The 17,798-nt window shown below is 39.6% G+C and overlaps 3 protein-coding genes across 3 annotated transcripts; 2 read left to right on the top strand and 1 right to left on the bottom strand.

The window, feature by feature from the left end:
- Positions 1–847: 847 nt before the first annotated feature.
- Positions 848–2,402, top strand: LOC132925338 (piggyBac transposable element-derived protein 3-like). The gene is given in 4 exon segments (XM_060989745.1): positions 848–869; positions 1,188–1,652; positions 1,655–2,131; positions 2,134–2,402. Coding segments are annotated over 4 exon segments (1,233 nt in total).
- Positions 2,403–4,534: 2,132 nt separating this feature from the next.
- On the top strand, positions 4,535–5,617 carry LOC132925339 (uncharacterized). Its single transcript, XM_060989746.1, has one exon. The coding sequence runs from the start codon at positions 4,535–4,537 to the stop codon at positions 5,615–5,617; it is 1,083 nt and encodes a 360-aa protein (XP_060845729.1).
- Positions 5,618–12,111: 6,494 nt separating this feature from the next.
- LOC132925340 (uncharacterized) lies at positions 12,112–17,379 on the bottom strand. The gene has a single exon (XM_060989747.1). It carries the CDS (start codon positions 17,377–17,379, stop codon positions 12,112–12,114), a length of 5,268 nt encoding a protein of 1,755 aa, XP_060845730.1.
- Positions 17,380–17,798: the final 419 nt, after the last annotated feature.

The following is a 17,798-nucleotide window of genomic DNA, read 5'->3' on the forward strand; positions in this document are numbered from 1 at the left end:
TCCTCAGCCCAACGTGGGTAAGACTCTTAAAGATTTAATTTTAAATACAATTTTTTTCTATCATCCGTGTGATAATTTTCCTAAAGACTTCTTAATTAACTTATTCTTAAGATTTCGAATATATAACTCATTAAATAGAACCAACAAGAAATCTCAAGCATTACGTACTGGTAAAATGAACAGAAAAGTTCAAATTCTTTCAAATTTATAAATACTGAATTTAAAAAAAAAAAACCAGCTGTTGATATTAATTCATTTTTGTTTATGCCTATAATGATTCATAACCAACGAATGTGTAACAAATTAATAGTAATTTCAGTATTATTAGCCAAATACATTTCACTAAAATTGTTCTTTTTAGGACTAACCTCTGGTCATGTAACAAATAATAAAATTGAATAGTCTTTTATTATATTGATTCAGAAAGCGAATACTTTACTTAACCAGTTCTTTTTAGGACTAACCTCTGGTCATGTAACAAATAATAAAATTGAATAGTCTTTTATTATATTGATTCAGAAAGCGAATACTTTACTTAACCAGTTCTTTTTAGGACTTAAACAGTTCTTTTTAGGACTTAAACAGTTCTTTTTAGGACTAACCTCTGGTCATGTAACAAATAATAAAATTGAATAGTCTTTTATTATATTGATTCAGAAAGCGAATACTTTACTTAAACAGTTCTTTTTAGGACTAACAACTGTGATCATATGAAAAATAATAAAATCGATGTATTCTTTTATTACAGCGAGCCATTTAGTATTGTTATAATAAAATGTATGTATTCTTTTAATGTAATATATTATTTTTCATTGAATAAATTAAATATATTCTTACGAAATTTCCAATGTGTTTGTTCTTTAAGCCTAGTATTTTATTCCAAATCCAATTACCTATTATTACACTAGTCATTAATTTAAGTATTGTAATATTTTTTCATTAGAGTAAATTTTAAATCTTAATACATAAACATAAATCTTGGTAAAATTAATAAACAATATTGTCGTATTCGTATTGTACAAAAACTACAAAATGGTACAAATGATATTGTGATATTGATATGATATATTTAATTGATAACGTATGCCACGCCCATCTGGAGACCGTGTTCAAGGTCACAACTGCCTGATTCGGCCAACGCACGGAGTTTCGTACCCCTGCTCACACAGATATAATTGATTTATTAGATGGAAATATCTCTGAATTAAATGATTTAGAAAGTAATACCGATAGTGTTGGAGAGATTGATGAACTTTTAGACAATTTTGATGAAAACGAAACCTTTGAATTGCTTGACTACAATGATATTGAGAATGTAAATTACTTCCCGGAAGTTAATGTCCCAGGTTGGTTTACCATCGAAAAAAAAAATATGAAATGGGAACAAAAACCTTTTACACCCCCTAAAATAAATTTAAATGAAATAGAACAATCTGACTGTCCTGATGAAATACAAAGTCCATTATATTATTTTTCTAAATATTTCGATGATTCTGATTTTGAAAATATGTCATTTTTTACAAATTTATACGGTGTTCAAAAAAATACAAATAATTTTAAACCTACAAATACTCAAGAAATGAAAGAATTCGTAGCTATACATTTAATGATGGGTATTTTGAAGTTCCTGCGTATTCGCATGTACTGGGAAAATATTCGCAAATACATATAATTGCGAATACTATGAACAGAAACCGTTTTTTTAGTATAAGGTCACATTTTCATGTAATCAATAACATGGATATTCCTACTAATAATCATGACAAATTTATTAAAGTTCGCCCACTTTATGACCGTATTAAAAGAGCTTGTTTAAAATTACGTACTGAAAAATATTTATCGGTGGATGAACAGATTGTTCCATTTAAAGGCCATCTGTCAGTGAAACAATATATCAGAGGAAAACCAAATCCATGGGGTATAAAAATTTTTTTATTATGTGGTCAAAGTGGCATTGTGTACAATATACTTTTGTATCAAGGTCTTATGCCTGAAGTATCCGAAGAATCGCGAAAAATATTTGGATTAGGTGGAGCAGTTGTTTTGTATTTATCTGACCATTTGCAATGTAATCGCCACTATCTAACGATGGATAATTTTTTCACATCGATAAATTTAATGTATACACTACAAAAAAAGAAATTTATGCGACAGGTACTATACGTGTAAATCGTTTTTATAATCCTCCATTTGTATCAGACAAAATAATGAAAAATTTAGGAAGAGGGACAACATTTGAAATCAGCTCTAACGTTCCAGATATAAATATAGGTCTTGTTAAGTGGTACGATAACAAACCTATATATTTATGCTCCAATATTGTGACATCAGGAGAAGTGGACAAGGTAAAAAGATGGGACCACAAAAAAAAGAATATGTATACATCGAAAGACCTGAAATAGTACGTCACTATAATGAGACAATGGGGGGTGTCGACAAGCATGACCAACTTGTGAGCTTTTATCGTTGTTTTATTAAATCTAAGAAATGGACATTACGTATGGTCAGTCATGCATTCGATATGGCTGTAAGTAACAGTTGGCTAGAATATGTTGAAGATGCTAAAAAATTAAAAGTCCCTAAAAAAGAAATTATGGACTTACTAAATTTTCGAATGAGATTGGCAGAAGAGTTAATTTATGTGGGTAAAACAGTAAATCCCCCTTCAAAGAAAAAAGGACGACCAACAAATATACCATCACCTGTTGCCAAAAAAAAATTATATTCGGAAACTCAAAAGATGATGTTTGTTGACTCACGACCGCCAACGTCTGTTCAACATGATAGCATAAATTATTTGCCAAATTACGATGGAAGGAAAGAGTCAACTAGGTGTAAAAATACAGGGTGTAAAGGAAGGACACATGTATATTGCGACAAACGCAATGTACATTTATGCTTTACTTCAAAATCGAATTGTTTTTCCGTATTTCATGTGAAATAATTATTATTGATATAATATCAACTTGTTTATTTTAGTTTGGCTTTAATTATTGGTGACAATTTAGATTTACATTCAATTTTAGGGTTTACGGAATCATTTATGGCTAATTACCCATGCAGATTTTGCAAAAGTTCTAAAATTGAATGTAATTTTGAAACTGTGCAAATTAATAATAAATTAAGAAATAAAGACAATTATCAATCAGATCTGGAAATGAATAACATTTCGTTAAGTGGATCAAAGAAAACTGTGTTTGGAACCAAATACCTTCTTTTCATGTAACCCAAAATTATTGTGTTGATATTATGGAAGGTGTATGCAATCAATTATGACTTGGCTTCTTTACTAAAAAATTATATTATAACGTTTAAATACTTTTCGTTAGATACATTAAACAAAAGAATTCAGTGTTTTAACTATGGTTCTGTTGAGAATCAAAATTCACCACCATTATTATCAGTTGACATTTTAAAAACAAATAAAATTAAAATGTCTGCAACTGAAATGCTTTGTTTAATGATTGGTGATTTAGTACCCACAAATTCAGAAATCTGATCAATTTACTTAATTTAAAAAAAATTATTGATATTATAACTGCAAAAAACATTTCAAAAAAATATCCAACTTTATTAAGCACTCTAATAACACAACATCATGAGTTATACCTCAAGTTATTAAAAACTAATTTAAAACCAAAACACCACCATTTAGCGCATTATCTGGATATAATGAAAAAAAATTGGACCATTATGTCACATATGTTCAATGAGATTCAAGTCCAAACATCAAGAATCAAAAATGACTTCAGTATCGATTACTACCAGAAAAAATATTTGTTATACTCTAACTTTAAAACACCAACTTAAACTTGCCTATAGAATAATTTCACAAAACATTTTGTTGTCTGAAATTCAATATGGCAATGTTATAAATATTACAAATGACATAATAAATTATATAAAAAGAAACTTAATTGACTGCCCAAACATTGATTTAACTTCTGAAAAATTTGTATCATGGGTTGAAGTGAAAAACATAAAATATTCTTTGAAAAATATGATACATCTGATATGCCTTTTTTTGTGCTTATTAAATGCATATATTTTTTACCTGATAATAATTATCCCTTTTTAATTTGCAATAAATTTACTACTATTACATATGATGAACATGTCCAAGCTTTTGAGGTAAAAATGGACCACCACATAATGGTGTGTTTAAATATAAATAATTTAATAAAACAGATCCCAAGTAACTTTGGAACTCGCGTCGTATGCTATCTACCTGTACTTTGATCGCGTTATATGTTATCTACCTTTCGGGTGATATCTACTTTGTACGGATACCGGGAGACCACGATTAAAGATATTTAATCGTGACGGAGACTAATATTGCAGATATAACCGTATAATTATAAACATCAATAATACACACTAGTACACTACACTCTACAGCCTATACTTTACACATATCATAGCTAGTAGACATATGGCTTTCGGTTTGGCTCGTACTCTCGTAGAAGTGGTGTGTGTTTAAATTATTTTATTATTTTATTAAATTATTTATATAATTATTTTTTGTTAAATCAAAATGGAACATTTTATTGACTTTTATAGACATGTTATTTACAATGACGAATCTTGCACTAATTTTTTAAAACAACGTGGTGTTTTACCCACTGCTAAAGTATGCCAAAAAGTTAATTCAAATAATGAAGTATGTGGAGGGGCCCTTAAGGAGTATATGAAGAACACTCGCAAACGTGACGGAGAAGGTAAAATCATTAAAGAAAAGTGCTTACGTTGTCAGAAGAAAGGATGCCAAACATTTCAGTCCATCAGAAGACAAAATAAATTCTTTACTTATGTCGACGTAAACGGAAAAAACAACAGTGGTCTAAGTTTGTGTCACATAGTGGAGTTAGTTTGGTATTGGTGTAATGAAGTGAACGTAACAAATACTGCAAAATGGACCGGCAGAGCAAGACATACTGTTACAGATTGGTTTAATTTATGCCGAGACGTTTGCGTTGATCGATTTGAACGTCGTTCAAAAATGGGAGGAATAGGTGTAATAGTCCAAATTGACGAGTCGTTATTCCAAGGGAAGCGTAAGTATCACCGAGGACGTCTGTGTGTAGGCGATTGTACACCTGCTACCGTAATAACTCGTACTTCACCCATCTCATCAGATGTTGAATCTGATAGTTCTGATGATTCTGAACCTATTTACAAAAATTATGGGTCACGAGTACAGGGTCCATGGGTCTTCGGACTGTACTGTAAACGAGATGATGGTGTTACTGACCGTAGATTTTTTATAGTTGAAAAGAGAGATAGAGCTACGTTACTTCCAATTATTCAACGTGAAGTAGAAGTTGGATCAACAATTCACTCGGACGAATGGAGGGCTTACAGCAATTTAAGTAACCACGGCTATGTGCATAAAACTGTAAACCACCAGCTCCACTTTATTGATCCAGAAACAGGGGCCAATACCCAATCTATAGAGTCTACGTGGAGACGTGTCAAAGTAAAATATGGCATAAAAACACGTGGTGCCACTAACTTATTGGAACGGCAGTTGATGGAAGAGTGGTGGCGTTCACTCAATGCATCAAAAAATCTTTTTGACCTGTTTTTTGAAGACATGAAAAAAAGTTCTTTAATGTAATAATGTCCAGATACCCAGACGACAAATACAATCCATAGATTGCGAGGTGGAAAATTGTAGATAACATACAACGCCAACACACAATTGTGGTAGATACATTTTTCAAGTAGATAGCATACGACGCGAGTTCCGTAACTTTCATTACATGTCAAATGGAAAAACATATATTAATCAAAGATAAATTTTGTTTTGATATATTTTGTATATGTTAATATTTTTTTATTTTTACATATTTTATGTTATTTTTAAGTTCTTAGATATATTTACTACTCATAATATACTAATTATTTATATAGGTACACCTACTTAATATTTTTGTTTGTAATAATTTAGTGATTAATTGTATATTATAAGAATATAAGATACATATACAATAGTTAGTACTTACCTAATTATTATTTGATTTATTTTATTGTATAACTTTTTCATTTGTAAAAATACTAGAAATGTAAATGTAATTTAGTATGAATAAATATTTTATTTAATAGCTGCCTATTTTTAATATTTATTATTTATGAAATTAAAAACCATTTATTATTTTTAATCACTGTTATCAATTAAAATTAATACCTATAATTTTTTCTGATTATTTTAATACCTGGTGGCTAATACTTATATTATTATCATGGTTCATAGTGCTACTGTATACTTTTATGAAGATGAAATACATTAACCTATATTATATTATACTAATATTGGTAAAATACTAAAATGTTATCTACTACCTATAATAGTAGGTATCTAAGTATCTTTTATTATTAATACATTTATTTTGTCATACTGTTGGAGCCGAACGCTAACAGACACCGACCGCACGCACACACACACACAATCACACAATCACATTTATTTTTACTGCTTTATTTCTGTGCTAATTATTATCGTTTGTGAATTATATAATATGCAGATTATCGCCGCCGCCGCACCGGCTGCGCGATTATTATTATTTACCACGGCCGCCCGGGTCAGCAGTTCGTTTCCATAGTACCTACAAAGAACACGTCTTTTATATTATTACGTGCGCTAATCGCCGTTAGTACATAATTATATTTCTTGTGAGCGCAAATCGCCACTTGGTTCATTTTATTATATTGTGAGGCGCGAATCGCCACTTAGTCTATTATATTGTGTATTTATATTTTGTATTGTGTGTCGCTAATCGACACATTATTTTATATATTGTGCGGGTGCTAATCACCATCCATCTATAATATTATTTTTTTTCTTATTATTATATTTTTCTATCGTGTGTGTGTGTGTGTTATCCTTTTTTGTATAGCTAGGACCAGCTGGCCAGACTGCGCTCCACCAAATTGTGAGTTTTTATTTATATTATTGCTATTTATTGATTATTTTTTACAAACAATTAAATTATTATTAAGTTGCTGGGCCAAAAGGACCATATAGTGGCACTGCTTGTTGAGCCAGAGCGGCCGATTATATATTATTAATTATTACCTTTATTATATTTTTACCTGTTGGGCCAGTAGGGCCGTAGATTTTATATTATTACTTGTTGGGCCAGGAGTGCCATATTACTATATTCTTTTTATACCCTTAGGTGTTGCTGTGAGTTTTATATTCTTGTATTCGTAATAATTATTAAATTTGTGTATAATACAGCAACTTAATTACCTACTATCTGTTACCATTTTTGTTGAATTATTTCTTATATCCGTCATTAGTTTTAAGCGTACACACCCACACATATACACATCTACACACCACTACACACTAGCACTCTTTGGTTTTGCTCGGCGACCCCGTCCACTTCCTTTGAGTCGCTATACATACATACACACCTTTACACAGGTCGGTCGGTGTGTGAGTAGCACCACGAAGTATTTTGGTGATCGGGCATCACGGACTATCATCGTTCGTTCCCGGCCCGTACATTTGGTTTTCCATCGATACCAATTACTGTGGTCGTCCCATCCCCGCTCCTACCCTCCATCCACTTTCCGTTCCTTACCCAGTCTCGTACTGGAATAAGCCTTGCCGGCACATGCCACTCCTCGGCCATAAACTCCTGTGTAGCCACGTACAATTCATCCATATAATCATCCTCGCCGAGGGGTCCCCCCAAGGCATTCTGCTCGCACAGCCATTCCTCCACTTCCTGGCGCATATCGGCCATATCTTTATATGGGACGTACCCATATTGTAGCTCCCAGTAACACATCTGGCGCCAGTGTGGGTGTATGTATGGGCCGCCCATCTTCATTAGGCCCGTCATTATCTTCATCATTGCCATAGCCCCATGCTGGCAAGCTTGAGGTTTCCTCGCAACTAGGGATTCATATGTGGTAATGATCGTATGGCACACAGCACCTGGTTGTAATCTCCCCAAAATATGGAGGCCATCTTCTAACAACCCCTTAGGCAGGCGGCAACACTGGCAGGAGTGATTCTTCCCCATCCTGAACCGCTTGAGGTGCCATACCATAGGTGTTCCCTCCGACTGCCAAGCGGGTGATTTGCACCCGCAATGGAGTTTCTCCCCCATCTTCTTCTCCACCTCGGCCATCTTTGCATCGAAATGGTCTTGATACTTCTTCCAGCTCCACCCTGGCTCGGGATGGACCCGGGGGGGCTCACCCCAAAACGGTACCCGGTACCGACACGGCAAGCACCTACACCCTACGCTGCCTTCTCCCCCTCCCAAGCGCCGCTCAATGGCACCACGGGACGTCTCGTCACTAGCGCACGCGTAGTATCACCTACCTCCACCGTGCTCCGGGTCTATGTGGATACTTTCCCACCTCACATACCCAATTATTTGGGTTATGGAGAGCTTCAGGATGTACAAGGCCGGGCGTGAAGGTGACGGTGCCGTCATGGAGGAGCTGATGTATCAGGAGGAGATATTCACCCGGCTGGCAGGGCTAGTTGATATTCATGCCCGCCAAAACAAGATCATGTTCATAGTGCCCACAAAGACCCGGAGCACGGTGGAGGTAGGTGATACTGTGTTCAATGTCACATCAACCAACAGGTATGGTGAAATGGAGGGGGAGAACGGCCCACCAATATTTGATGTTGATGTGCAAATCGTTGATATGGCCACGAAGGTACTATCATCCCAACGCAACCTGCGGGCACAATTCTCCGACCATGCCAGGCCCTATTTCTCGACGGGATTCAATTGGTTGGAGATCGATACTGTTATAACAGCTATAATGCCAAGATTCCACCAGAGGATCGAGGGCTATAGGGCAGGCCGTGATGCAGACAGGATGAACACGGGCGCGCCCTCGGACATACTGGAAGCATACGGATTACGACCAGTGGCAGGACTAACACCTGACAGCTTCCAAGACTATGGGGCGGAGAGTGCGACCACAGCACTGGACATGAGGCCCACAATACGTGGCAGGGCGCGCCGGAACCCTGTGGTGCTCATGGGTTGCTGGACGAATATGGCTGAAATAGCTATAGGTACGGGGTATGGACGATACGATGTGCACAACACTGAGGATAGGGCAGCCTTTGTAGCCCGTATGAGCTCGGGTGCCCACGATAGGCTCAACAGGGCTCGGTTCCTGCGCATGCTCACTGAGAACATGAAGAGGTCGATGGGAGTGGTGGATACAATCGCTTTCCCAAGGGACGACCCTGCGAATATGCCATACTGGCCATCACTAATCGGCACCCCGTCATCCACACCGGGCTCATCCATCCACTGGCTGGCCAGTACGATGCTCACACAGACAGTCAAGTGGAGCTGGACTGTCAACGCCGAGATCCCAGGAGGCGGCGGATCGTTAACCGGCACCAGGACGGTCTCCAGTATGTGGAGGACGAATAGTAACACTGAGTGGGGAAGTGTGTCGATGGTTGTGTCGGGGTATGAGTTGGATACGACTGAGAATAGGTGGTCAAACGGCTTCTGGCTCCAGTTGGGTCAGGGTGTAGACAGACCCCTGTTTGAATCGCTACTCGATAGGTTGAACATGCAATCACAGGATTGGGAAATTACGTACAAGTCCCACCCGGCAAACGATGAGGTAAATGGCTACAGTTGGGTGGTGGACTCCACGACCGGGGGCATGTTAGCCGGACTGCTCGGCTGGAACGAGCGAGATATGTCACCACCTACTGAGGCGACTTGGGGTTGGGGTGTACAATCGATGGTAAAGGACTTCCCCAACAACGTCCTAAAATCGGTAATGATAGGACGCGTGGCCGCGGCAATAATGTCCGGATCGACGTTCTCCGACAATACCGTACTGTATAGAGGCACGTTGGATTCCCCCGTCGGTAACTCGTTCAACGTACGGGTCTTGGATGCGCCAAGGGGAGTGCGGGCGTCCCATTTTCAGGAACTTGCCTCCAAAGACCACCCTCCGGGTGGTCATGCAAGCGTAGCGCACTCCATAGAAGGCAAGCTCCAGGCGCAAATCGTAGAGCTACAAGGCCAGCTAGCCAAACTGATGGGTGCACGGCAGGAAGACGACCAACGCGCGCAATGGAACAGAGACGACGTTGGACCCAGTGTGAGTTCAGAAGCACTCAAAGGTGGCAGCGGTCCCTTGGACAAGCAGGGAGCGAGTGCCCTACAGGCGGAATTAGTAGATGGCGCGACGCGTGCGCTAGTGACGAGACGTCCCGTGGTGCCATTGAGCGGCGCTTGGGAGGGGGAGAAGGCAGCGTAGGGTGTAGGTGCTTGCCGTGTCGGTACCGGGTACCGTTTTGGGGTGAGCCCCCCCGGGTCCATCCCGAGCCAGGGTGGAGCTGGAAGAAGTATCAAGACCATTTCGATGCAAAGATGGCCGAGGTGGAGAAGAAGATGGGGGAGAAACTCCATTGCGGGTGCAAATCACCCGCTTGGCAGTCGGAGGGAACACCTATGGTATGGCACCTCAAGCGGTTCAGGATGGGGAAGAATCACTCCTGCCAGTGTTGCCGCCTGCCTAAGGGGTTGTTAGAAGATGGCCTCCATATTTTGGGGAGATTACAACCAGGTGCTGTGTGCCATACGATCATTACCACATATGAATCCCTAGTTGCGAGGAAACCTCAAGCTTGCCAGCATGGGGCTATGGCAATGATGAAGATAATGACGGGCCTAATGAAGATGGGCGGCCCATACATACACCCACACTGGCGCCAGATGTGTTACTGGGAGCTACAATATGGGTACGTCCCATATAAAGATATGGCCGATATGCGCCAGGAAGTGGAGGAATGGCTGTGCGAGCAGAATGCCTTGGGGGGACCCCTCGGCGAGGATGATTATATGGATGAATTGTACGTGGCTACACAGGAGTTTATGGCCGAGGAGTGGCATGTGCCGGCAAGGCTTATTCCAGTACGAGACTGGGTAAGGAACGGAAAGTGGATGGAGGGTAGGAGCGGGGATGGGACGACCACAGTAATTGGTATCGATGGAAAACCAAATGTACGGGCCGGGAACGAACGATGATAGTCCGTGATGCCCGATCACCAAAATACTTCGTGGTGCTACTCACACACCGACCGACCTGTGTAAAGGTGTGTATGTATGTATAGCGACTCAAAGGAAGTGGACGGGGTCGCCGAGCAAAACCAAAGAGTGCTAGTGTGTAGTGGTGTGTAGATGTGTATATGTGTGGGTGTGTACGCTTAAAACTAATGACGGATATAAGAAATAATTCAACAAAAATGGTAACAGATAGTAGGTAATTAAGTTGCTGTATTATACACAAATTTAATAATTATTACGAATACAAGAATATAAAACTCACAGCAACACCTAAGGGTATAAAAAGAATATAGTAATATGGCACTCCTGGCCCAACAAGTAATAATATAAAATCTACGGCCCTACTGGCCCAACAGGTAAAAATATAATAAAGGTAATAATTAATAATATATAATCGGCCGCTCTGGCTCAACAAGCAGTGCCACTATATGGTCCTTTTGGCCCAGCAACTTAATAATAATTTAATTGTTTGTAAAAAATAATCAATAAATAGCAATAATATAAATAAAAACTCACAATTTGGTGGAGCGCAGTCTGGCCAGCTGGTCCTAGCTATACAAAAAAGGATAACACACACACACACGATAGAAAAATATAATAATAAGAAAAAAAAATAATATTATAGATGGATGGTGATTAGCACCCGCACAATATATAAAATAATGTGTCGATTAGCGACACACAATACAAAATATAAATACACAATATAATAGACTAAGTGGCGATTCGCGCCTCACAATATAATAAAATGAACCAAGTGGCGATTTGCGCTCACAAGAAATATAATTATGTACTAACGGCGATTAGCGCACGTAATAATATAAAAGACGTGTTCTTTGTAGGTACTATGGAAACGAACTGCTGACCCGGGCGGCCGTGGTAAATAATAATAATCGCGCAGCCGGTGCGGCGGCGGCGATAATCTGCATATTATATAATTCACAAACGATAATAATTAGCACAGAAATAAAGCAGTAAAAATAAATGTGATTGTGTGATTGTGTGTGTGTGTGCGTGCGGTCGGTGTCTGTTAGCGTTCGGCTCCAACATCCTCCCCCCGTTGAAAATTATGATTTTCAACCGAATCATGTTCTTCATGTGCTGGTAAGCGGCACAACTTCACGGTGGGTCGACGCATTTGCGCTCCAGTTGCTGTCCTTAACGTAACTACTCGTGTTAATCCATCAGCTCCTGGATGAGTTTCGATCACTAAACCTAACTTCCATCTTGTAGGTGGTAGGCATTCATCTTTTATGATCACCACGTCTCCCTTTTTTAGTTGGGTTCCCTTGCTTGTCCACTTTCCGCGAGTTTGTACCTGTGGAAGGTACTCCTTTGACCATCGATTCCAAAAGGTTTGCATAAGGTTCTGAACCAACTTCCAACGCTTAAGGGCACTTACTGGTTCCCCCGAGATGTCTGGTTCATCAGGAATCAACATTGGGCCTCCAATTAGAAAATGGGACGGGGTTAAAGCTTCAATATCGGATGGGTCACTGCTAAGCGGAGTAATTGGTCTTGAATTTAAGCACGCTTCTATTTGGCAAAGGAGAGTTCGCAGCTCTGCGCTGGTGAGTTTGTGTTCTCCCATTACTCTTTTTATGTGATATTTAGTGCTCTTTACTGCACTTTCCCAAAGCCCTCCAAAGTGTGGCGCTGAGGGAGGGTTGAAATGCCATTCGATTCCTTCCTTTACAACCTGGTCACTAGCCTTTTTCATCATGGATACCAGTTCCTTCTGAGTTCCCACGAAATTTGTGCCATTATCACTGTAGATTTTGGCACATTTGCCTCGTCGGCCCATGAAACAGCGCAAAACAGCTAAAAATGTAGGACTGGAGAGGTCTTCAGCAAGTTCCAAATGCATGGCCCTTGTAGAAAAACATACGAATATGGCAATCCACGCCTTTTTTGCTGGTACTCGTCTTAAACCGCTGCGTACGTAAACAGGCCCAGCAAAATCAATGCCTGTGATTGTGAAAGGCCTCGCACATTGAAGACGATCTTTCGGAAGACTTGCCATTAGTGGTTGGTCAAATCGTGGACACGCTCTTATGCAATTGATACACCGTCGTACTACCGCCCGTGCATTTGCCCTGCCCAGTAAGGGCCAATATTGACGTCTCACTTCAGATAGCAATGTTTGAGGTCCAACGTGAAGAAGCTCGCGATGATAGGATTCAAAGATCATAACAGTGATCTTGTGAAATGAAGGAAGAACAATGGGATGCTTACGGTTATCATTGATGTTTGAGTTTTCCAATCTTCCACCAACCAGTATCAATCCATCTTTTATAAATGGATTTAAACACCGCAGCTTACTGTTTTTTGGCACCTCTTGCCTCTTTCCCAGCGCTAGGAACTCTTTACGAAAGCATTCTTGTTGCACTATCCTTAGCACTGAAACCTTAGCCTCTCTCAGGTCTGCTATCTGGAGCTGTCGTGGCTCTCTTGAACCTTTATCCCCTTTGATGTAATTTATATATCTTCTTAACCAGGATATCCCTCGAAGCATACGGTTCCATTCAGAATATTGGTTGATCATATTAATTACCGGATTGGTTGCTGTTAACACCAGCTTCAATTTACGAATTTCAGGTAGTTCTTCCGGATTCTTCATTAACGTAGGTTGGATTTGCCAACTTAACTTGTCTTCCTCCAGCCATTTGGGTCCACTCCACCACATGTCTGCCCTTATTAATTCTGCCGGACTTATGCCTCGTGATATAAGATCGGCGGGATTGTCCTGTGTGCGTACGTGTCTCCATTGATTGACTTCGGTTAAATCTAATATTTGACTCACTCGATTAGCTACAAACGTTTTTAACCTTGTGGAATGACTATTAAGCCATCCTAAAACTATCGTAGAGTCAGTCCACAAGCACATGGTTGCACTGCTTATGTCCCATGATTCTGCTACCTTGGTCGCTAGTTGCGCTAAGAGGAGCGCTCCACTTAACTCAAGTCGTGGTATAGTAGCTCCCTTCAATGGAGCTACTCTTGATTTTGAGCATAAAAGACGCGAGTGCCATCTATCAGCTTTATCTAAACTTCGTATGTACATGCATGCTCCATATGCCTCCATTGATGCATCGCAAAATCCATGTACTTCGACCTTGTCACTAGGATGAGGTTTACATTTTCGGGGAATGGTAAGATCCTTTAGTTCCTCCAATCCGGCATAGTAAGTTTTCCACTTGTCTTGCATATCCACTTCTAGTTGATCATCCCAGTTTCTTTTTAATTGCCATAATTGTTGAAGGAATATTTTTCCTATAATGAGTACGGGACCCAAAAATCCTAATGGGTCAAATACTTTATTCAAGTCTGATAATAGTTTTCTTTTGGTAAGATTTGATCTGTCCACAGGGATCGTGATGTTGAATCTAAATTGGTCAACGAATGGCTGCCAACACAGCCCTAAGGATTTTATGATATCCCCGTCTCCCAGATCTAGTGTAAACAGAGCATCATCTTGATTTTTGCCTATCCTTGCGATGATTGATGACGAATTGGAGCACCATTTTCGTAGTGGTAATTTAGCTGAGTCCAGGATGCTAGCTATGGCCTCCTGTAATTGTATGCACTCATCCTCAGTGTCACAACCCGTCATCAGATCGTCCATATAAAAGTCGCGTAAGATGACATCCGAAATCTTAGAGCTCCTTTTCTTTGCTTCCTCTCCAAGTACCACGAGGCATTGCGTAGCCATGAAGGATGCCGGTGTTGTGCCATACGTTACAGTGGCTAAGGCGTATGTCCGAAGTGCTTCATGGGGATGATCACGCCAAAGTATTCGCTGTAAATGATGATCTTCCTTTGCGATCATAATCTGCCGGAACATTTTTTCAATGTCCGCTGTTAACACATATTGATGTTTCTGAAATCTCGTCAGAATAGAGAAGATATCTTCCTGTACAGTCGGCCCGCGCTTCAGCATATCATTGAGTGAGGTGCCGTTCTGCGTTTTAGCTGAAGCATCAAAGACCACTCTAGTCTTAGTGGTTAGGCTCGATGATTTTATGACTGGATGATGCGGCAAATAACAAGCATCCTGTGATACTTCATGTGTTGCAATTACTTCATACATATGGCCCATGTTTATATACTCTGTCATGAAATTGGTATACTCTTTTCGCAAGTGATCATCACGCTGAAGTCTTCTTTCGATGTTTATAAATCTTGAGGTTGCCATTGCTAGACTATTCCCCAAACTCATATGCTCTTCTTTTATTGGCAAACGCAAAACAAATCGTCCTTCTTGGTTGCGTTGAAACGTATCACGGAAATGCTGCAGTGTTTCCTCCTCTTCCCGGGAACGTTGGTTTGTTTTGGATAAGCGTCCAAAACATGACTCCTCCCTATCTGCCATCGCTCTCCAATTCTCTTCTAGTGCCTCTCCTACCGTACGAACCCCTGCTAGGCACACTGCTCCTAGCTCCCCAGTGACTATCCATCCAAATTGGCTGTCGTTTAAACATATATTTTTGACATTTAATGGTTTCCGTACGGTTGTAGATGAAGTTATGTCAAAAAATACTCCTCCGCCAATTAACAGGTCTACGGCACCAGGATTATAAAAATGAGGATCTGCTAATTCAGACAGCAAATCCTCTGGGATCTCCCAACCCCTTGCGGGATTTGGACACGCTGGTATTTTGCTGACAATTGTTGGTAGAACATAGCACACCAGTTTCACTCTATAGTCCCTTAATCTCGACTGAATTGAAACTTCAACGTATGACAACGCTTGGACACGGCTTTCTCCAATTCCGCTTACTGGTAATGTAGATTTTTGGGATCGTAAATGCAATCGATTCGCTAAGCTACCAGAAATAAAGTTGACCTGCGATCCACTGTCTAAAATTGCTCTACATTGCCTCTGGTTCCCAAACCTATCCACAGTGAACACGAGTGCAGTAGATAGAAAGACGTACCCTTGCTCCGATCCAGGGCTTAATGAAGCAGCTGCTGAAACACTTGGTTCTTGTGAGGTGCTAGGTTGATTGCTCGGGTTTACCTGAGATGTTTGGATTTCCATCCTATCTGCTGAAACCATTGAATTTTCAAAATGTAGTAACGTGTTATGTCTGCGCTTGCACAACCGACAACTGAATGTAGAACGGCACGAGCTCGCCATGTGACTTGGACATAAACAATTAAAACATAACCTTGAATCTCTTACTAAGGTTACCCGATCCCCTGTGGATAATTCCTTGAATTTGTTGCATGCATACAATTTATGAAATTCCGAGCAGCATATACACCTTGCACTTCTATCTGTAGCTGTGATAAGACCTTTTTTAGAATTGTTGTACTGGTAGTTTTTCTTTGCTTTGGGTGAAATTGCCGATTGACTGTCCTTGTAGCCATCGGAATCCTTCGATAACATTTCGGAGCCTTCTAAAGCGACACAACGGTTGGACAAAAAATGTTCTAACTCCGCATATCTTGGAAGTTCCGTATTCGTGCGCTGAAGCTGCCAATCTTGACTCGTTTTTTGATCCAATTTTCTCAAAACAATAGTCACGAGCCAAGCATCCCAATGCTGAATAGGTTGGCCCAAGGCTTCTAGGGCAGCAACATGTGCTGAGACGTCTGAGTGCAGGTTTTGTAGATGCAAACCGGAAGTTGATTCTACGTGTTTGCAGTCTAAAATTGCACGAATGTGGGACTGTATCACTAAACCTTTGTTGTCATAACGTTGTTGTAACTTTCTGACTGCCACTTCGTAATTATTTTCAGTAATCGGTATTCCTTTAATGACATCCAACGCTTGTCCACTTAAAGTTGACCTAAGGTAGGAGAATTTTTGTACTGCTGGATAGGCATTATCTTCGTGCACTATCGCCTTAAAACAGTCAAAAAAAGATTCCCATTCCTGGATGTTCCCGTCAAAGCTCGGTAGTGAAATAGGTGGTAAGCGTACCCTGTGCGAGTGCCCATTTGCTGTATTGATTGAGGAATTGTTCATCGACGTATTTAGACTCTTTTCTGCATTTATAATTTGCTGCATATCTGAGCGTATAGAAAAATATGCGTTTTCAAAAACCTCTCTCTCTTTCACAGCATCATCAAAACCTTCAACATCAATTAATTCAATTTGGCACTGGACGTCATCAAACTTTCGGTTTATTTGGGGTAGCTCTTCCTGTCGAAATTCTAATAAAGTGACCGGATCCTCTCTTGGATTAAATTTGCTAATAAAGGTTTGAATCCGCGTAAGAGATGCCTTTATCACACCCCGCTTTCTCCTCAAATCGCCGAGTACCTTTTGCACACTCTCATCAAGAACCATTATTATTATCTCTATATATATATATATAAGCCCCACTCAAATTCACCCACACTTAATATATTTTGCGAAAGATTAAATAATATTGCATAAGATGATTAGTAATAAAATTGTGATTATAAGATTAGCGATAAATGTTACGAGAAATCGATTTTGCTATAAATGTCGTAATAAATAATATTAGTTTTATGACAGATATCGGTCACGAAAGATTCTACTTGATCAATATACCGTAATTAAATAATGATATTAATATTATGTGAGGATAATGGATATAGATCACGTCGAGGTCACCAAATGAACGGGCCGGGAACGAACGATGATAGTCCGTGATGCCCGATCACCAAAATACTTCGTGGTGCTACTCACACACCGACCGACCTGTGTAAAGGTGTGTATGTATGTATAGCGACTCAAAGGAA

The sequence above is a fragment of the Rhopalosiphum padi genome, chromosome 3 (assembly GCF_020882245.1).
Source record: "Rhopalosiphum padi isolate XX-2018 chromosome 3, ASM2088224v1, whole genome shotgun sequence".
Taxonomy (NCBI): Eukaryota; Metazoa; Arthropoda; class Insecta; order Hemiptera; family Aphididae; genus Rhopalosiphum; species Rhopalosiphum padi.